Below are 22815 nucleotides of genomic sequence, written 5' to 3'. Positions count from 1 at the left end.
CACATTTATTGAACCATATGAAAAAACACAACAACTTTAAAGAAAGGAACCTTAAACCATAACATGGCCCCTGGTCCAGAACTGGGTGGGTCTGGACTCTCCTTGCAGTGCATCGAGAAGACCGTTCAGGTAAGTTCAACGGTCCTTCTCCAATGCACTTGCAAGGAGAGTCCAGGATGGGATATGCCCAAGAAAAAACTTAGAGGGAGGGAGAAGGCTGGACCAGTGGCTCAGCAAAGGAACAAACCTCCTGTAGGACCCTCCTCCCAAAAGCTGCTTCTGATGAAGCATAGGAGTCTATACGATAATGTTTTATAAAAGTTGAGGGAGCAGCCCAAGTGGCCGCCCGGCAAATGTCCTCCAAAGACGCCTGTGTCCTCCATGCAGTCGAGGTAGCGGCACTGTGGGTTGAGTGCCCCGTGATCCCCTGCGGTACAGGCGAACCTCTAGCTCTGTAAGCCTCCGAGATACAGTCACGGAGCCACCGGCTGATGGTCTGGGAGGAAACTCTGGACCCCATAGAGCGAGATGAAAAGGATACAAACAAGGCTTCTGAAGCTCTAAAGGACTGAGTCCTGCGAATATAAATTTTAAGTGCTCTCCTTACGTCCAGTTTGTGCCATCTCAACTCTAAGGGGTGAGTTCCATGTGTACAAAAGTCCGGCAGCACGATGTCTTGTGCCCTGTGGAAAGTGGTATTCACCTTAGGTAGGAAAGCCGGGTCTAGTCTAAGGACCACTCTGTCCGGGTGAAAGCGACATAAATCCGGTCTTGTAGATAAAGCCGAAATCTCTGACACCCTCCTGGCAGACGTAATGGCTACCAGGAAGGCAGTTTTAAGCGTCAACAGCCGTACAGAAACCTGTCTTAAAGGTTCAAATGGAGGTGCGGTGATGGAATGAAGCACCAAGGACAGGTCCCATGACGGGAAGCGATGAATGACTGGCGGTCTAAGATTAGCCGCCCCTCTCAGGAAGTCTCTTATCCATGGATGTTTGCTCAAGGGGCGATGACTGTCCAATGTAATGATGCTGGATAAAGCAGCCACATGCCGACGAAGAGTATTCGGGGCGAGGCCCTTGTCCAGACCTGCCTGCAGGTATGACAGAACCATAGGTGGGGAAGCCACCTGAGGCTCAACCTGTCGTAGTGCACAGAACTTAGAGAAGGCCTCCCAAGTGGCCTGGTAGATCCTCCTAGTAGAAGGCCTACGGGCAGCCTGTATGGTCTCAATAACCGAGTCTGGCAAAGCTTGACTCCTCAGACGTTCCCGCTCAAGCGCCACACGGTTAGCTGCCACCACTGAGGCTCCGGATGTGCCATGGTCCCCTGGAAGAGAGAGATTCGGTGGTCCGGGATCCGCCATGATGGAGCAATTGAAAGTTGCATCAGGTCTGCGAACCAGATCCGACGGGGCCAAAAGGGGGCTAGCAACAGCACCTCCGCCTGCTCCTGTAATACTTTCCGAATGACTCTGGGAATTATGGAAACCGGTGGAAACGCATATAAAAGACCCTGAGGCCATCTGAGGCGCAGAGCATCCACTCCTTCCGCTCCCTGGGATGGAAATCGGGAGAAGAAGCGGGGAAGCTGGGAGTTGAGACACGTTGCAAACAAATCCATAACCGGCACCCCAAACCTTCTGGTGATCTCCAGGAAGATCCCGGGTTCCAGCTGCCATTCCCCTGGATCTAGCGTCTGTCTGCTGAGCCAGTCTGCACAAACGTTCTCCACCCCAGAAATGTGTTCCGCTGAGAGCGATGCCAGATTGGCCTCTGCCCACCTGAAAAGAGACTCCGTCTCTGCCATCAGCCTCCCTGACCGTGTTCCCCCCTGTCTGTTGATGTGGGAACGCGTGGCCACGTTGTCGGTCATAATCAACACGTGCTGATCCCTCACCAGGTGAGCAAAGCTGTGGAGGGTCAGTTCCAAGAAGTTTATGTTGACGTTGCAAAGGTCCTGCTGCGACCACAGGCCCTGAGCCATCTGTGAGGAAAGATGAGCTCCCCACCCCCGCAGGCTCGCATCGGTCGTTACCGTGAGGAATTCCTTTTCCAGAAAGGAGGAACCGCTGCTCAAGGCCTGAGACACCCACCACCTGAGAGATCTGCGAACCCTGGCATTGAGGAAAACCCTCCTGCGAGAATGGCTCGATTTCTGCTTTTGAAAGGGGAGAAGGAACCACTGTAACGGTCGGAGGTGGAACCTTGCCCACGGCAGTATGCCAATGCATGACACTAGCGTCCCTAGGAGCTGGGATAGGAATAGCAGACTTGGGTACGGCTGGCGGCTTAGTTCTCTCACCAACCTCCTGATTGTGGATTGCCTGTCCTGTGACAGGAAGACCTCGCCCAGTTCGGAATCTATCGTCGTCCCCAAGTGGGCCAGTCGAGTAGTGGGAGTCAGGTGGCTCTTGTCCCAGTTTATGGAAAAACCGTGGTCTTCCAGAGTCTGTATGGTCAATTGTAGGTCCTTTTGTGCACGATCCCTCGTCCTGGACAAAATTACGATGTCGTCTAAATACGCCATGAGACGTATCGACTGACATCTGAGATGCGCCGTAAGGACATCCAGCAACTTTGTAAAAGCTCTCGGGGCCGATGATAGGCCAAAGGGCATCGCCCTGTACTGGAAATGTGCTCCGGCGATGCAGAATCTGAGGAATTGCCTGTGAGGAGGAAATATTGGGACATGTAGATACGCCTCCTTCAGGTCTATGGAGGACATCAAGTCTCTGTGGCGGATGGCTGCCAGTATTGACCGGAGAGAGTGCATCCTGAACCTCCTGTATTTTACATAGAGGTTCAAGCGCCTGAGGTTCAGAATCAGCCGCACTCCCCCCGACGACTTGGGAATGAGAAAGATCGCCGAGTAGAAGCCCCTGCCTTGTTGTGTTAAGGGAACCTCCTCTATAGCTCCAATGTCCAGTAAGTGCTCGACTTCTTTGAATAGGAGTCTTCTTCTCTCCCCATCTGAGGGAACCCGACACGGGAGAAATCTGTGAGGAGGAGGGCAGAAGAATTCTATTCTCAGGCCCTGTGCAACTGTGGAAACCGCCCAGGTGTCTGAGGACGTAGTCTCCCATGTACCACGGAAAGCCATCAGCCTGCCGCCCAAACAACTGCTGTCCTGGGAGTCACTTCGCCTTCCGAAAGCCTCTGTTGCCCCCTCTAAAGGGGCGGCGGCCCTTGTATGCTCTATTCCGGTCTGCCTGGAAGGATCTGTCTGCTCGAAAGGATCCCTGGCTAAAGCTGCCCTGAAAATAAGGCCTCGACGCCTGTGTGCCCGTCGAGGAGGGCTCGGACCGAAAGGGCTGCCTCCGTTGATAGGGAGTGAACCTTCTATCCTGTTTCCTGCTGGACCTTGGCATGACCTTTTTCTTATCTTTATCCTCAATGAGGACATCGTCCAGGACCTCCCCGAACAGCTTCTTGCCCTTGAATGGGGCAGATGCCAGGCTCCATTTGGACTTAACGTCCGCCTGCCAGCTCCTGAGCCAAATGAGCCTACGGGAGGAGACCGAGGAGGCCATCGCGCGGGAAGCAAATTTGGCGGCGTTGATCGTGGCGTCCGCCGAAAACTCCGTGGCCGCCAGGAGCTTGTTGAGGTCCTGTCTGAGTCTGCTGTCCTCCGGATCCACCCTGGATTGTAGCTCTTGGATCCAGAGAATCGTGGCCCTGTTGAAGAACGAAGCCGCCGATGCGGCCCGAAGAGCCCAGGCAGACATCTGGTGCGTTCTGCGTACCACATTTTCCGCCCTCTTGTCCTCTGCCTTGAGACCCTCCTGCGACTCTGAGGGAACTAGGGCATTGGACACCAGGCTCGTCACTGGTTTATCCACAACAGGGAATTCCAGCAGCTCCTCCATGGCCTGATCAAATGTGTAGAACCTGCGATCAAGATTAGACGGTCCCTGGGCAGTAGCCGGGTTCTCCCACGGGCGTTGGATGGTCTCCCTGAACAGGTGGGAAGACGGAATGTGAACCGTTTCCTGCTTGGTTGAGCCGCCCCAGCCGTCGCTGCCTGGTTGAGCCGCCTCAGCCGTCGCTGCCTGGTCACCCTCGCCCGCCTGATCAATGGTCAACTTAGCTTTATTCAATAGGACCTGGAAGAGTGATGACTTGAAGAGACCAGGAAAGATGGGCGGTTCAGGGGGCTGCTCATCTCCAGACAGTTCATCTTCAGCCCCACTGAAATTGTCTCTAGATGACCGCTCTTCCTCCATCGAGCCCTCCAAGGAAAAGGCGGCTGGGGCAGTCCAGGGGTCTCGAGACCTCAGCTGAGGGAGTCCCACTGGAGCTTGCTGGTGTTGCTGGGCACCCACAGCCACCCCTTGGGTATAGGCGGTGGCAATAAGGTCCTGTACAGTCTGTGGCATACTCTGCCAGGCCTCATTGGAGTTGCGCAGGCCTGCAGAAGTAGGAGTGAAGGTAGCTGTCTGTCCACAGTGGGCTGGTGGAAAGGCTGGATAAGCAGCAGGCCCTACTGCACATAGTCTCTCAGCCCTGGGTGTGGGTGTTGTCAGCCTCACCCTTTCTGGAGACCAATCCCTCTCCGTGGCTGTGCCTACCAACCCCGGGTGGAACATGGGGGAGGCCATCAAAGGTGTGGGCTGAGTGGTAGAAGGAACCGGGCCCTGTAGCTTCTGAGAAGCCTCCAACTGCCTCTCCAGCGCCCGGATGCGCTTCTCAGCTTCCTTCAGGGAGGCCCCCTGAGAAGTTTTGGCCTTCTGGGGCTTCTCTTTTGGAGTGCTAGGTCCTGCAGAGGACTCCTCCACCAGCTGGCTTGCCTGATCTGCCATGCTGTCAATCAATGGAGATTGCCTGTACCGTTAGAGCAAATCCGACAAAAATCCGTGACTGCTCTCTCCACGAAGCACAAACTGACAGCTACTAGCTTCCTCTGCGCCTGCGTGTCGCCAGGGCAGATTCTAGCTTCAGGAGCTTCGCGCGCCGAAACTGCCGGCCAGCCCCGCCTTGCTGTCAAACTTTGACAGCAAAAAAATGGCCGCCGCCGGTTGCCGTAGCAACGCCCCAAGCTCTTGGCGCGCAAACCTCCTTAAAAATGGCCGCCGGAGTCTCACAGAGGCGGCTGGAAAGCTTGCCAGTTTCCCGCCTCTCCTGGCTCGTCGAGCTGGACTCCGCGCCAGATCGCTTCCATACGGGGGCGACGGGGGGGGCGGATGTCTTCTCCGGGCCTATTGAGGACCCCTGGCGTCCTGGCCCCTGGTATTTTCGCCACGGGGAAGGGCGGACCCCCCCGCGGCGGCAACCTACTCCTCTCCTCCGGAGTCTACCTCGGAGGTAGTTTCCCCGGGCGCTCACTCCTGACCCAACAGACAGGCCCCTGTATGGGTTCCCAGAAAGGAGGAGCTGCAGTCCTCTGGATTAGACCCACTGGAGGTCTGAAACCCAGGGCTGCCTGAGGAGAAACCCCCAGCTGCACCTGTGGAGAAAAGATAGGAAAAAAACAAGGCAAGTTAAAATTTATGTTCAAATTTTTCAACAATATTTAATTTAAAATATTAACATAATTTAATAATTAATTACTACACAATTAATAAGTACTCAAACCAAACCCTGTTGGCAGAGCCAAAAACTCAGAGTCCCTTTACTGCGACTGAGTTTTTTAGACTGGAGGGCTAAGGGGGGCGGCACCTGCCTAATATTTAAATTAAACTCAGTCCCTACCAATCAGACTGAAGAATTACCCATCCTGGACTCTCCTTGCAAGTGCATTGGAGAAAGACTGGAACAAGTTAACAAGAGTATAAAAAAGAAAGAAACTGGGCCACTTAGAGACTCAAGAATGAATAATGAACATCTGTTTAGAAAAATAAGGTGTGTATTTCAAAAATGCCAGAGGCAGAAGTCTTTTTCATACATAGCCCCAGGAAAGAAATGAATACACATCTATTGATTTTATTTATAGCATTTTAAACATTAATAAAGGATAGAAGGATAGAAGTGGTTCTGAATATGAATATAGCCTACTTTTCTAATTGGCTCCAGAGTACAACCTGGAAAAAAAGAATTGGGCATGAAAGAAAAGGAAAGAAATTACTGTGAAAATACAGTGACTGTAAGAATAGAAAGTGTGAACCCTGTATGAGAAAGCTTTAAAAGACCCAATAAAATAATAAAAAATAAACATAAAGAAAAAGGATATGGAAAGTTGGAAGAGAATGAAAATGCCCCGCCGGTGACATTATCCCCGGCCGGATTTGCAGCGGGGCTGGGGAAACGCAGCTCCTGGAGTAGCAGCCATCTTGTAATGGCCAGGATCTCGCGAGATTCGTGAGAACCCGGCCATGCCTGTCATCGGTGCTGTCCGATGACGTTGCTGGGGGCGTGGCCTGCCGGCCCTTATAAAGGGCTGCGCAGGCTTGGGGTTTCCTTTTTGCCTCAGCAACGAGCAGGCAAATACCCACCCGCACTCCCTATCTTTCAGTGTGCTACAAGGGTCGCCCTTAGGGGGCCGAATAGGAATTTTTGGCGGTCTCAGCATTTTCTGCGACCGTTTTTTCGCCTATTCCACACTGCAATGAGGGATGGATGGTTAGGGGGTGCTCGTTCCCCAATTAGTTCTAATTGGCTTACCTTTGGTCATTTGGGTTGGCAGGTTAGGGGCGGAAATCGAGAGGGGTTAGCAACTGTGCGTTCTCCATTGGGCATCCTTGGGGATGATTGGCAGACTCTCTCCAAGGGCTCATGGTGGCTTTTTAACCGGCCTCAGCAATTGGGGAGAAGTTGCCTCTGGGTCTCGCCCATTTCAATGCCCTTTCAGGGATTGGACAGCGAGACCTCCCACATGCCTTGCATGGCTGGGATTCCGGTGAGGGCGTGGCTCCTTCACCTGGATCAGCATGGAGCTACGCCCCAAGTTGCCCAGGAAGTTTTTACTACATCATTTCTGCCCCAGATGTTTTCAGTTGACCTCTGTGGGTCTATGTTAGTTTGAATTAAATAAATTTTATTTAATTAATAAAAATGACCCAGTTTTAAATCCAGCTCTGTGTCCGCATTGTTATTCCGCTTCCGCTGCAATAGAAATGCCCTGCAGAGTGACACTGAAGTCCTATAGTTATGGGAGCATACTTAATGTGGTAGAGTGGAAAAATGAAGGGAATAGAGGTGTGAATGAAAGGAGAAAATGTGTAACAGAAACCTGCGAGAAGAGATATTTTGATAATATAAATAGCAATTAAAAAAAGATAATTGAAAAGAATTTTGTCTAAGAAATCAGGTAACAGTTAAGATAAAAATAAATGCAGAATGATTTTGATAAAGAAGAAAAAATGGGTGAGGAGAATAAAACAATGACTCTCCAACAAATTAACAGAATTAAAAATAATAATTGGGAATGAAGCTAAGGTAAGGAAACATTGGAGACCTGTAGAGGAATTTTAATGATGTCAGAAAAATGGAATTAAAACAAATGTTATAAGTACTAATATCCAAGAAGAAAAAATGATGAAAGGAGACTATAAATGTTGTGAAATATTTAAAAATGATAAAGCTGTTGTTATAGATGACATAGTTCAAGAAGTCTTTCTATAGAAATGAAGTTCGCTTATGGAATGGCTGCATGACTCATTTACATGTGCGTGAAAACTGAATATATGAATAGTGAGTAAGTGTAACAGTATATGTGGAGGGGATAGAATCATAAATTAAACAACAGTCAGGTTAAGAGGCATGGTCAATGTTTCCTAAGGAATTCTTCCTAGTTCCTTGCATTGTAAATGTAAGTGAGGAAGAGATGTACATTCAAAATTGCAAGATTCTGTTAATGTTTATTAAAGTAATGTATTAACTTACAATAAAACTTCTGGGTGTGCTTCTTTTATTAACTACTTGCAAACTAATACTAAGTGTAGTATTATTTTCCTAATGCAAAATATGTATAACTGATTTCAAAACCTAAAGAGAGAATAGCTAGTTAAGTATACTTGGGAAGATGGCAGAAGTCCAATTTATGTGATTAGCATAAGCCAAATTTCTGAAGTCTTATTCCAGAGGAAGGATTTTTTCAGGCCAGATTTTTGCTCTTCAGCAATTTTAAATGATTTTCAAATGCAATATCGTAGATGAGTTGCAGCAACTGTATCTGCTCTCAAGCCTAGATAAAGGAAGAAGCTTGGTTTCCTGTTGAGGGACCATAAAAACAGGCATGAACCTCTGAGAATTTGGGAGGGGGGGTGGAGGTGCCAGACTGAAAATAATGCTAACACAGTCAGACCTTTACCAGCGTGGTCAGATGATTGAAGTCAGGATGCTGAGGGGAAACACCCAAATGGCCAGTCACAACAAAATACTACAAAGCCAAGAAAATACCTTAAATTGGCTTCTAGAAATGTCTGAACTTGCCTCCAGATAATAATAGTTTGTGAACCATTTGGTATAAAATTTAAGTTGTGGCATTATCAAAATTGTGACTTTCTGGATCTGGAAATTTCCATGTTATCATGTTCTACTCTGCAGGCTAGTATCATGTAGATGTTGGCTTTGTTTGTAGACTGCGTAGTTTCCAAAAGTACTGTGAACTTTAACAGTCTCGAGTTGACTGGCAGTGTTCTCCCTTTCAGGAATAATAAAATCATATAAAATTGCAACTTAGGCTTCTACGGAATAAGCAGAGATAGGGCAAATGAGCAATTCTATGCATAGTTACAAATTATCCTGAATTCCTTACTTAAAGGAAGTTAATCTTATTGCTGGGGACTGGAATGATCACGCTGGCAGCAATCGAAAAGGCTGGGACTACTGAAAAAATGACAACGGTCTAAGCTGCTTATCATCTGCAGCAGCGAATGGGCTAATAATTGGAAACAGCTTATTTCAGAATCCACTGAAATATCAATTAAGATAGAGGTCACACACTGGAAAAGATATGTCAGACCTTGACTGGTTCTGAACATCGTCCATGGAAGTCTGATCAATAAGAAACATTGATTGTGGGTGTAACTATAACCCTTTATGTACAATTCTACAATTGAAATGAAATGCTCCTATTGCAGCCACTCCCAAACACTATGAATGAGTGAAACTACATGATCCTACTTCCAAACAATTGATCTAAATAATGCTCACCAACCAATTTGCATTCCTGAATGTCCAGAAATTGTAAGCAACTGAATGCTACAGTTCTCAGAAATAATTAATAAAAGCATCAAAGAAATGTTTCTGTATCATAACCGTGCATATGAACATGGATTTCAGATGAATGCCTAGACAAATAAAACTATATAATCCAAAGGTATAATACAATATTGGCAGCTTAATAAGGAACTCTGCACCTGATTAAAAGCAGTATTGTCTATCTACTGGGATAGAATTGTAAATGAATTTCCAGGTACTACATGTTTCCATAAATATTGCACTCTTTAAACCAGGAGTGTTAAACTCAAGGTCTGCAGGCTGGATCTGGCCCAAGGGATGCTTAAATCTGCCTGGAAATAACAAAGGACTGGCCCGCAATTCCTCTGGCGCCCAAATGGGCCCAGACAATGGGCATATTGTCTTCCCTCCACACACTTTCTGCAGTCTGTTTTCGACCTCCCTGGCCCACTGCAGCACTCTGGCGTCCAAAAATGAACTATGCTGGGGCCTCATGGGGCCTCCGTACGGCCCGTTTTTGGCCAGAAAGGTGCTGCAGAAAGCGTCCGTCCCATCTCCACCCCTGCCCCCGAGAGCAATGCTGATCCAGCCCTCAAAGAAATCCAGTTTGATACTCCTGATTTAGACTATATTAACCCCCACAGATAAATTTCAATCATGCATGGCAACATCCAAAACTTAAATGACACTTTTATATTGTTAGAATTGCACTGATTGAATCACTGGCATGAATACTTCCTGTTCTGGAAGAAACCACTACCACTTCTTAACCGTCCAGATGGAACCACTTAAGAATATGAGCTCAGGATCTCTAAAATAAAAGCTGTCACCTATTAATTTAAAAAGTTAGAAAACTGTTGGAGCAGATGAAATCATGACGGAATCACTAAAAATTGGTGTTGATACACTAAGTTGTCCGCTTATTCCTCCAAATGAACTGTCATACTGAGAAAATAAAGGCAATAAAAATTCACATTTTCAATGAAAAAGACAATCAGATGTGCAAGAATTATCATGGGGTTACCCGGTATTAATTACAAATGAACTATTTAAGAAAGGAATACAATAAAGGTTTCAGAAAAGAAATTGCGTCAGAAAAATAAGTTGGCTTCCAGTCTAGATGCTGTGGCCAAATATTTGTATGTATCAGCAAATACTTGAGGAATGGATTAAGTGCGGAAAGAAATTATTCTGGGTTCATTGACTTTACAACAGCTGACAACATGCATCAGCCAGTGCCATGAAAAGAACTCATAATAGAAAGTATACTGGCTAAAAGAGTACATCTCCTGCAGCAAAAATAGGTAATCCTCAGTTGTCTATTTGGATCAAGATTTCAGTTCGCTAAATGATGTCATAAACTGCAACATCATGTTATCGCATCACTTAGTGATGGCAATCCCAGCATTTCTTGTTGCCATCATTATACAAGGTTCATGGGTCATTGAGCAAGTCCCAGGTAAGTGCCAGCAGACCAACAGCAAGTAAGTTATGGAAACGGTAAGGGTGGTGAAGCAGGTGGGGTAGGGGTGGGGGGCTGCTGGTGAATTGAGGAAGAAATGTGAGTGCCCCATGAAGCACGGTACGAACAGTGCTGGTGGGCTAATACCAGGTAGGGAGATGTGAGTGACTTAATGGAGCAACTAACAATCTTCCTTGCCAGCTTTTCTAATGACTCTGCTTATGGGAGATGTAATTCCAAGGTGTGAATGACCATGTGGGAGAATAAATTAAACTTAAACAAATGGATTTACTGATTTCAGCAGTTGGATTTCATGATTTGAGAGACAAATGTATTCTGTGCTGTCATCTTCATTAAGAAACATACATGCTTTTGCAGCCTGAGCTCTTTTTGGACTTAGCAATAATGCTGGCAAAATGATTTTAATGTTGAGGAGAAGCTATTTATCCACTTTGGCTGACAGCATAGGTTGAACTCTATCTGAAGGAGAGAGATGTCATTTCATTTAATGGGGGCACTGCAGGGCATCCTTTGAAGACAGTCCAGAAACTGCAGTTAAGCCAAGCAGTAAATGGTGTCTCTATGAAAAATTACATATCAATATTCAAACAGGGCCACTAGTTGTTGGTTGCCTTCCAAATGCAATTCAAAGTGCTCAAAACTTCTTCTGAATTATCTATTCCTATATTCATCTCTCACTCTCAGGTCTAATAAAAAGTCTTGCTATGGAAGCATTTGACTCCAATTCTATTTTCTTTATGGTGAGTTCTCTTTTAGGGAACCATGTCACGGATTACGCAATTTAAAAAGTGCCTCAATAGTTATGTGGTTCGTCTTTAAATGCTAGTTTGAGTTTCATATTTTAATGTTGTTTTTACATATTTTATTATATATTTGTAAGCCGCCCAAATTCATTAAGAAAATTAATAGCACATAGATCTATTAACAATTAATAACCGTAAAGTGATTTTTCACAGAGTTTCCATAAATGGGAATCCAACCTGAGGGTCATTATGTAATGTGTGGCTCACCCCTAATTTAGTTTTTCAATTTCAAAAGCATTCATCTATCTACCCATCCATCTTGCTGCCAGCTGGTAACAACATGTATGTATCTTTAGATAATATGAAAATATGTATGTGAAGCTATAGTAAATGTGATTTTTAATAAATGCTTATAATAATAGGTATCCTACAAAGAAGGGGGAAAGCCTGTTTTCAACAGCTTGGTAATATCTATCAAAAGTAATTCCATTAAAAAAAGGATATTACTAACAAGAGAAAGATAAAACAGTCTTCCTGAGACAAGGAATATTAATGGAAAGAAACCAGCCAAGTCGTGGTGGAAAATATCAATGTTATTTTTTTTAAAGAAAATATTTCATGACATTCTGTTCATTACTCATTGCTTTTTATTGAAGAATTTAATTTCTATATTGCAATGATTGCAAATTTAAATGTAGCTCAGCGCAAAGGCAAAAAACCAGAATAATTTCAAAATAATTCTCTTCCTTTGGCCTGTCTCATACAAGGTACCAAGTCAAATGAAGGTAAAGGCCATTTATTTATCTCTCCTTAACATCAACAATTTTTTTTCACGAAATTACCTATTTATTTCCTTCCTAGTGAAATATGGGGGAAATGATTTTTTTTTCTGGATAACTTTTAAAATACTATTTATGATAATGGTTTACTTTAATACATTCTCTAACACAATTTTTACCTGTTTTCCCTCAGCATATTCATTAAAAATGATGTTTCAAAACTCAACTCTTCTAAATTATTCACGTAAATAGTTATAAGGCAATGTTAGATAGCAAGAGCTCTGTATTTAATATGATGACTAAATGTTTTGTGTTGGTTTGTAGTAAAATGGTAGTGACATTTCCATTCCCCTGTTCTTTAGAGCAGTGTTTCCCAACCTTGGCCACTTGAAGATATCTGGACTTCAACTCCCAGAATTCCCCAGCCAGCATTTGCTGGCTGGGGAATTCTGGGAGTTGAAGTCCAAATATCTTCAAGTGGCCAAGGTTGGGAAACACTGCTTTAGAGGAAAAGCAAACTGAGGTTGGGGGGTGTTCCTGGTGCTCCCTGAGCTTGGTTGCTTTCTTGCAGATGTTTCATTATCCAAAATAGGTAACATCATCAGTGCTAATCAAGGGTAAAGCAAAATTTTGGAACAGATCTTTTGCTATGGCATCTTTATCTGAGGAATATTTTTCCATTACAGTGTCTTCCTCAGAGAGCTTTAAATTATCACAAATTCAATTGTTTTGCTACTGTTTTGTTACTACCTAAATTTCCATCTGAACTATCATAACTGTTCTTTCTGCATGAACATACCCTTTTTAAAGCCTGCTCTGGTAACTTTTGTTTTTAAAGGCCATTTCCTTTTCCTTTCTTTTTGCTGCATGTACTGAGTATTAACTTCTTGAGTGAAGACTGCAGCTAATTCTGCCAGCGATCAAACTGGATTATGTCAGATGTACTGTTGCTAACAAAGATGAGATCAGCCTAAAATCTGTTATTGCAGAGGAAAATACTGCACAAGTTTTGGGACACATTTTACTTTCATCTGCATATCAAACTATGCTGAATGTTCCATATCAAAAGAGCCTGAGTTCTGATCTTTTCATTACCATTATCATTCATAAAGGGGAAAACCTTAACAACCATCTTCTTTTTCATCCTTCCCAGAAGTCTTCATTCATTACTAAACAGCTAAAATCATTAAGGATGTCTCAATTCAATAGCAGCCTGCTTAAAGCTCAAAGCAGGTGAGGAATGACATTTCCACATGGTACATCATTCATTCACATGCAAATATACCTAATGGTTTCAGAATTATTATTGGGATATAAAAGTGATCTTTCCTGCTTTTACACTCACAGTCTCACAAGCCGGACTCCTCCTAGTACATTTAAGTAACAATGTCCAGCAATTTAAATTTTATATAGGCCTTGTAAATTACACCAAGATACATGTAACATGGCACTTCTGCATTACATGCACAAAGTGCCAAAATCCAACTTTATCTTCTGGCTGTAATGAGTTCCTTGTGTCAAAGAAAATAAAAGTACAATTTCATGAACTTACTTGAAATGCAAGTCCTTGAAGGTAAAATGAGTCTCTACAATGCCTGTAGTCTTCACTCTGGTTCTCAGAACATCTTGCTGGCTGGGAATATAATCCATTTTGGCTATCCTTTCCAAATCATTCAGGTAGCTGCAAGAAAAAAAAAGTTGGGGGTTAACAAACTATCTTACTGATGTCCTCAAGATGTACCAAATTCTGTACCTGCAGTAAATGCTATCATTCGCAGCCAGCATAACTATTATCTCGTGCCCTGAGGAAGGCAGCTTTAGAAAAATGAAATCTCAGAAACCCATTTCTATTTATTAACAGAGATAAAACATATTCATTTGGGGGGGGGGGAATAATTATCCTTATTCCATGTGTGTTAATTCCATATGTCTTAAATCTCTTCCCTATTAGCTGCCCCAAAGGTGCTTTTTACAAAAGGCAATTGGATTTTCTTGATTTTTTTCTTTGAAAATATTTCCCATCTCATCCAAGAAGCTTCTTCAGTTCTAAAGAACTAACTGAAGAAGTAACTTCAGTTCTAACTCCCTAATCTGTTATTTCCATAGGAATTGGGACTAGCATGATCACTGTGTATAAAAGTACCTTGAGTTAAAAGAAGAAAAATACAAAGGGGCATTTTACTATGCATGGTGGACTTGCGAAGAAGCTAAGGAATTCTGAATATATATAAACGATGCAACAAATGTTAACGCTTACTACTGCAAAGAACCCAGATTTTTTTAAAAAAATTGGGACTAATGGATATTTAAATAGAAAATATTCATTGAAGTTTAATTTTGTATATGGTAATGGCAGAAGATTATTACATGTACAAAGATGGAAGAGATTGACTTTGTTCCATCATAGTTTATGGAACTCTTCCTCTTCTGCTCCCTCTGCTCTCAAGTCTGGAGGTATGAGTGGTCCCAATTTTGTTTGTTAATATTCTATAAGGCAGCTGAGGAAATTAAGAGTCTCTCTGGCTCCTAATAGTTCTGAATCACAACAATCATCTATATTTAATTTTGGCGTTTGCTATAGACATATGGCGAACCTATGGTACGGGTGCCACAGGTGGCATGCGGAACCATATCTGTTGGCACACAAGCCGTTGCCCTAGCTCAGCTCCAACATGTATGTGCGTGCTGGCCAGCTAATTTTGATTCACACAGAGGCTCTGGGAGGGCGTATTTGGCTTCCAGAGAGCCTCCAGGGGTATGGAGGAGAACGTTTTTATTGTGCTCCGGCTCCAGGGAGGCCTTTGGAGCCTGGGGGAGGGCGAAACATGAGCCTACTGGGCCCACCAGAAGTTGGGAAATGGGCCATTTCCAGCCTCCAGAGGGTCCCAGGGGTGGTGGTGGCAGAGGAAGCTGTTTTCAGCATTGAATTATGGGCACGTGCAATACACCCATACTCTTTCGGCACCTGAGGGAAAAATAAATAAATAAATCTTCCAGTACTGAAAGAAGAGAGAGGAAAATAGAATCTTACATCACCAGCTATATCACTTTCTCCAAAATCCTTCTTAAATGTTCCTACCTCAAACCTACACAAGAAATCAGTTCCCCGCCTCTCACTTATAACCTCTGATAGTATTTTTAGAATGAGACAAAAGCAAGTACAAGAGCTGTAATTACTTTAATACATGAAAGCTATTACATGAAATTTGACAAATGTCAACCGATGTTCAGGCTACCATTTTGATTCAGGTTTCATGTTGATACAAATCTTAAAAGATTTTGTAATTTTATAAAAACAGTAGAGGAAGAAAAAGTCATTAAAGAGGAAGTTCAATTTTGGCCAAACTCAAGTAGTATTACAATTAAAAAATGCTGTTTTGCACATTGTTGTATTTTATTGTTCTGAGCTGTGCAACACTTGGAACTAGCAGGTGCCTAACATTCTTGAGAAATATATCCAGGTCTGCAGTCCACTCACCCAGTATCCTCATTCTAAGTCAATTATGGCTGCATAATAACATACACTCAATAGAATTTTCTGGAAAAAGGAAAATATTCATCGCTATGGCAACAAACCAAGGAAAATGTGCAAATGCAGAAACAATTTTATGGCTACGTGCCGTTTAAAGTCAAAACACTACAGCTCCCCTTCCTAATAACAAAAGGGAAGTCTTTGGGGAGAACAGAGGAGACAGTTAGTGGAGTGTTTCAGTCAGAAAAACATCAGAGTAAGGGGGGTGGGACAGAAAGAAACCTCTCTCAAAGGCCGGGGGGGGGGGGATCCAATTTGCCAATATCCATTGTTTCACTTGCAAAGCAGGAAGAAGAAAAACAAGGTAGTCAGCACATCAGAATGCCTTGAATATACTTGTTCTTTAAAGTTTTATTTCACAGAAATATTGATGGCAATCAATGCATCTATGAAATATGAAATGGAGCATGAAAGTTAGATCAGGGAGCCTTGTCCAACAGAAAATATTGATTCCTTTAACCAGTGGTGTTTTACTCAAATGGAAACAGGATCATTAAATCATACAAGAGAACATCTGTGGGCTGCTCATTGACTTAGAAAATGACATTTATTTACATATTTCTTTTTTTAATACATCAATACATTACATCAGATAGGAACTAGATACTGTATAACTAACACATTGTTTCCAATATATGAGTATGTGTGTATCTGTATAGAGTATTACTGTACACCCACACCCACACCCACTATTCTATGTATAGCAGTCACTGACTTACAACTGTGATTGATCCTGGAAGTACAGCCGTAAATTGTTGCTGGATAAATCGAGACAGCATGTGATTGACCATTGACATAATTGTTAAGTGAACGCCATGGTTAAATGAATCCATTTTCCCCAATTGGCATTTTTTTACCAAAAACCGGAAGGAAATGCCAGAAACTGGCAAAGAAAACAGTCATGAGACTGCAGGATGTGGCAAACAACCATAAAGATGATAGTACAAATCCACGGGTTACTAATAACTGCAATCAGTATTTCTGCAAGGAAATAAATGCCCGTTCTCCCCTTCTCTCCTTCTTCGATATGGTAATGACAGGAAAAGAAAAGAAAAAAAGTATTACAGTATACACAAAAGCTTTTAGATCACCACCTCTCCTTCATTTTGCTCCCATGATTTTATTTTAATTTGGTTACATTTTGAACAAATTTAGCTTATTATTAATTTATAATTGAAAGTTTTGTAAAGCTAAAAAAGATACAGGTTTTTGCCTTGGAAGAAGGGGGGAAATTACATCTTTTGGGGAGGGAGTAGAGAAATGAATGTTCTGTTTGGAGGGAAGAGAGGACTCAACCTTTTTTTTGAAATGAGTAGAGAAATTAATTGAACCTGTTTTGGAGAAAGGTGCTCCTTCATCTGCTGAGGGGTTTAGGATCCAGAGCAGGTTGGCTACCAGTGCAAGGTTGCCTTCCCAAGGATTTAGGATGGGCAGATGTTGCTTCATGGTGTTAAAGGTATCATCATAGGATGTAACCTGTTCCACAAAGCTGTCTTTTTGCAGTTGATTGCTGGTGATTTTGTCAATCCAAAGGTGTTCAAGTGAGGTTCCAGATGTTTTGGGATTGGAATTGCATGAAGGTGCCTAATACTATTGGTACTAACTTTGTTTTCTTTCACTACAGTCATTCTGTTTGTTTGTTTTTTATTTGCAGGTCTTTGTATTTTGTGAATTTCTCCAGTACTGCAAAGTCCGCTATCAAAACTTTCTGTTTGTCTTACTTATCAACAACTGTTGAATCTGAGATATTATGCTTGTCTGTTTGAATTCTAAAGTCGCGGAGCATTTTAGCTTCTTCCTTTTCTTCATTTTTTACTACTTTGTCTGATTTATTTACCAGTTCTTGCTTCCAGGCATATACTATTTCTTGCAGATATTCCAATGCGCTGTTCATTGGTATTTTGCTACCAGCTAGCAACTTGAAAATTGGTGGTAAGCAGGTAGTAATCTGTAGTAATCCCTTTTCTTGGCTCCTTTTATTATCAGGTAGGTTTTGCCATATATTAACCAATCTTCATTTTCACCTCTTTGCAGCAGGTGGGTACAATAAATGCTTGGAAATAGTTAGCTGTTTCAACCAAAAACCATCTTCTCCTGGTACTGTCCAAGATTTTTTCCCCGCCACTTCTGCAGTTGTTACAAATTTGTTCATTTCAGTTTTTTTATCCGAATCCACCTGCTTTATCCAAACTGTGCTCTTTATTGTTGTTTTTTTTAATTGTTCCATATATGCACCCAGAACTACACTGTTTTTTCTTTCTCAGGTGGTAACTGATTCACTGCAGTCTCTCCATTGATGAATTGATAGAAAAACTTTTGATATTATTAACCCAATAAATTTATTTACAATGCCTCAAAATCGAACAAAAAATAAGCAACTTAAATGCTTTCCAATTCTCCATTCTATAATTGTCCAAATTACTTTAGTATATGTTGTCATTTTATAACAGAAGATTTCTGTTTACATGATGGATAATGTGGTCTCAAGCCATTTATGGTTAAAAGAAGACTGAAGAGTTGCAATAGAAAAGACTTGACTGAAGAAAAATGAAACACTCTACCAAGTCTACGCTCCAAATTCTTTCACTAATAAAAAGAAGATAATAACAATGTATTTGAATGATACATTTGTACTTATTTATTATTCTTTCTTGACTGTCCATCAGAAATTTTCAGTTTTCAGCAGATATACTGATGATCAACTTTTGAGACATTGATTACATTTTTTGATTACTGTTATTCTAGTTTATATAGATATATAAAATGTGTCTGTTACATTAGTCTTTGTGCTAATGCTGAGAATTTGGGGAGCAGAAAGCCAGAAGTTGCAATACATATGTATGATACCACACTGGGGAAGGCTATCTTGTATAATGTAGAAGTAAAGACTTTAATAAAACATAAAACCATATATATATATATTTGTTTTCAGTTTATTAATGCATTTGATCAAGAGCATTTGTGTCAGGAATATAGATAAAAATCTATTAAATATTATAGGCATTGAAAGCGGTATAGTCTTTCATAACTATTATTGAGTACAATTATACCATCCATATTAAATAATCCTGTCTAATTACAGATGTTCTGTTTTCCTCAGCATGCTCTAAAAGCTTTGTATGTTTATACACTCTGCACCATACTGTCCAAATTGGCTTTCTCTGGCAGGATCACTGTTGTGCTCTGCAGTAAGTCATCTGCATACACAGCAGTACAGAAACCCAACATTCTTGGCTTGTAACCACTTTTTATTAAACATTGGCATTCTATTCGCTTTTTCAGACTTCTTCATTTCTAGCTTTTTCCCTCATTTTGAAATCCTAGGCAACAATGGATTTAACAATCAAAACAAAACCTTCTATATAAAAAAAACCCAGCACTGATGACTTACAAGAGAAATCAACAAGTCTTAGCATGAACAATGTGAATATTACTCTATTAATATATGCTGCAGCTCATTAATTGGTATATTATTAAAAATTGTATTTTAAGCAAGTTACAACATGGGTATAATCCTGAAGAAACTATACCATCTTTCTTATATTGTTATTTAATATGAGAGGACAAGAGACTATGGATGAAAAATTCCATTTGCTTATTATGGTGGCTGCTACAACTAAAATTATTAATATGGCTATTCATGTTAAAAGAAAGGAGAGGGATTTCTATTAGCTCAAAGCATTTGATAGTCTCCCATCAGATGCTATTAGAAAAGCTGACAAAATATCAATCAAACTATGCTATTACAAAAATGCATTGCCGGTTGTTATAACCAATGAGATGGAGGGAAATGTCAAAAGCTATACCACAGACTCAGTCTTAGGCCTTACATTGTACGAAATATTTATGACTTGAATCTCAGTAAGAAAATATGAGTATCATTTTTTTAGATTACCCAGTGATAGGAGAGAGAGCAAATAGCTTAGCAGATAATATCAAGGGTTCAGAAAGATCTTGACAAAATGTAATAGTGGGCAAAATCTAGAAATATATATTTTGGTCTAAAGGTCAAATGTGAAGCTTCATACGGAAGTAAGAGAAATAAGTGTTGTATCCAGTTAGTGTTGTATCCATTCTCTACCGTGTTTCCCCGATAGTAAGACCCCCCCGATTGTAAGACATATGGGGGGTTTCAGGGGGGTCGGCTAATATAAGCCATACCCCGAAAGTAAGACATATGTCTTACTTTCGGGGAAACACGGTACTAAAAGCGAGGGAGGCGTCAGAGCAGTTCGCTACGCTGGCGAGGGAGCTTCGCGCCCAGGAGAGTCTCCCAAACCTGGCGCGGATAAGGACTCCTCGGCCGGCGGAGGAAGCGCGGCGGCGGCAGCAGGCTCCGGAGGGAGCTCGGGCGGTGGCGAGAAGACGGGATTCCGGGTGCCGAACGCCACCTGCCCGCCATTCACGCCAAGGACAGGCAGCCCCAGTTCCAGCACCTCGGCCTGCTCGCCCAGCCTCTTGCCCGGCAGGGAGAGCAAAGGCGGCGGCGGGAGTAGTGGAGGCGAGGCGGAGAAGAAAGAAGCGGCGGATAGCTGGCGAGGCGCCGGCTAGAGGGCTGGACCCCGCCGCTTTGCCGCCGCTCCCACCGCCCCCTTTGCCTCTTGCCCGGCGGGAAAGGCGACGAAAAGGGCTATCGGGTCCCTTCCAATTGCCCGGCCGGCGTCGCCTTAGTCAGCAGCGGAAAAGCAAAGGAAGCAGCAGGAGAAGCGAAGTTCTTGAATGGTGGCGGCGGCCCTTGATCACAGCCGATGAGGTTCGGCTTTCTTCGCTTCTCCTGCTGCTTCCTTTGCTTTTCCGCTGCTGACTAAGGCGACGCCGGCCGGGCAATTGGAAGGGACCCGATAGCCCTTTTCGTCGCCTTTCCCGCCGGGCAAGAGGCAAAGGCAGCGGCGGGAGCAGCGGCAAAGCGGCGGGGTCCAGCCCTCTAGCTGGCGCCTCGCCAGCTATCCGCCGCTTCTTTCTTCTCCGCCTCGCCTCCACTACTCCCGCCGCCGCCGCCTTTGCTCTCCCCGCCGGGAAAGGCGACGAAAAGGGCTATCGGGTCCCTTCCAATTGCCCGGCCGGCGTCGCCTTAGTCAGCAGCGGAAAAGCAAAGGAAGCAGCAGGAGAAGCGAAGAAAGCCGAACCTCATCGGCTGCGATCAAGGGCCGCCGCCACCATTCACGAACTTCCGCGAAAGACGCAGGAGCGGCGGCGGAACGCTGCTTGAACCGCCCCCGCCTTCTGCTTAAAACCCTCGGTTCGTGCCTTTCCTGCCCGCTTCCACTCACCCGCGCTTCTGCCACTTCTTTCATCAAGCTCCCCGAACCAAGGATGATGAGCAGCTCAAAGGACCAATCAGCACTTCCTAGCACCAGCTACGGTGGCCAAATAAGACCAAAATCTTCCTGCTTCTGAGTCCTTAAAAGAGGTACAGTACTGTATACTTAAATGATTTATCATGCAGGCTACATTGCCCCCCCCCCGCAAATTGTAAAGTCTAGATTTTATTTATTACATATTTCAAAATAAGAAATTAAAAAATTGCCCGGGACAATATAAGACATACCCCCAAAGTAAGACACAGTGGGGCTTTTGGGGATAAAAAGAAAGTAAGACACTGCCTTAGTTTCGGGGAAACACGGTATATGACTTTGTCATTGGAATGGAATACAGCCGCTAAACAAGGCGAGGACATGTAGGATTTGTGGAAGGATCACGCAGAGCAGCAGTGGATGCCTTGCAAAAAAAATGATAAATGTACATAAGCTGCAACAATAGCATATAGCCGTGATGTTGTCTATGGTACCTATTGTTGCCTATGGTACATGTGCCACAGGTGGCATGCAGGGCCCTGTGAGCACACAAGCAATCGCCCCAGTTCAGCTCCACCGCGCATGCACACGCACCTCCCACCAGCCAGCTAGTCTTCATGCATGCATAGGAGTCACATGTGCAGGGAGCACACATAGGGCCACGTGCACATTGCGTTTTGGGGGTTCGGGCGCGGGTGAATTCTTCTTTATTCTTCTTTATTTTGCATTGGTCAGAACCAGATCTAGATTACTGCATCGGATTCTGGCCATGGTATTTTAGGAAGAAACCAGAGACATCCAGAATACAGCAAGCAGAATGATAAGGGGCAAGAAGACATGAGGAACAGGGCATGATATTAGGCTAGATCAGTGGTTCTCAACCTTTCTAATGCTGCGACCCCTTAATACAGTTCCTCATGTTGTGGTGACCCCCAACCCTAAGTCCCGCGCCAATTCTCCCCAAACAGCGCTTGAAGCTGATTGGCAGGGAGGTCAGAGGGACACCCCCACTGTCAACGCCTGATTGGTCGGATTGTAAAAATATGATCCAAGGCACCTGAATAGAAGCTTTAGTTCTTAGGTGACCCCTGGGAAACGGTCGTTCGACCCCAAAGGGGTCCCCACCCCCAGTTTGAGAACCACTGGGCTAGATGAAGACTAGACAATACTAGAAGGCATGTTCCAACACTTATATTCTATTAGTTCTTCATGACTAATAGCATACACCGAACATTTGTTAAGATTTACAAGACTGATTGTATTAAATATTGTTTTGCGTTATTTTGCAAATTATAAAATGTTTCAAACCAGCATGACAGGTAAAGATAAAAGACATCGAGTAATCTCTGAACAGCTTCTTCAAATTAGAAGCAAACAAGTCCAGATATAATAAAGGGGCTTGGTAGTTTTATTAGCTGTATCTTTTGCAGCTTACAACATTAGCATAGCCAAAATGTACAAGATAAATAATTAAGCTTATACATCCATATACACACACACACACCTGCATATTTGATTCTAAATCCCATCTTCCCCACCAATGTTAACTGTATTGGATAAGTGTGATTGAATAGTGTGATGGAATCCAAAATATTTGTGGGATGTAATCCAGCATATCTACAGAGAATCAAAGTGGTGAAATTTGACTTAGACTACAAACTCCTTAGAGCAGAAATCTTTCATGTGTTTGCAAAGTTCTGAACACCCATGTCAGCACACAATTATCAGTTTAATATGTAAGGATTATGTTTTAAAAGTAATACCTGATCATCATGAGTGAAGGCAAAAGGGGGGAAAACCAAGCACAGGGTATAGGCAGAGATGCAATTATTGAAGGAAAATTATAACCATTTTGTAATGATTAT

At 43.3% G+C, this 22815-nt stretch overlaps 1 protein-coding gene across 1 annotated transcript in view; it reads right to left on the bottom strand.

Annotated features, from left to right (window-relative positions):
• GNAI2 (G protein subunit alpha i2) overlaps positions 1 to 22815 on the bottom strand; it is a 155988-nt gene that overhangs the window by 18299 nt on the left and 114874 nt on the right. The window contains exon 5 of the mRNA XM_070738779.1: positions 13677 to 13805. Coding sequence (XP_070594880.1) covers positions 13677 to 13805 — 129 coding nt within the window. The remainder of the gene's footprint in view (positions 1 to 13676; positions 13806 to 22815) is intronic.

This window comes from Erythrolamprus reginae, chromosome 2 (assembly GCF_031021105.1).
Source record: "Erythrolamprus reginae isolate rEryReg1 chromosome 2, rEryReg1.hap1, whole genome shotgun sequence".
Lineage (NCBI taxonomy): Eukaryota > Metazoa > Chordata > Lepidosauria > Squamata > Dipsadidae > Erythrolamprus > Erythrolamprus reginae.
The sequence above is the reverse complement of the archived record's forward strand: the minus strand, read 5'-3'. Positions and strand labels throughout refer to the sequence as shown.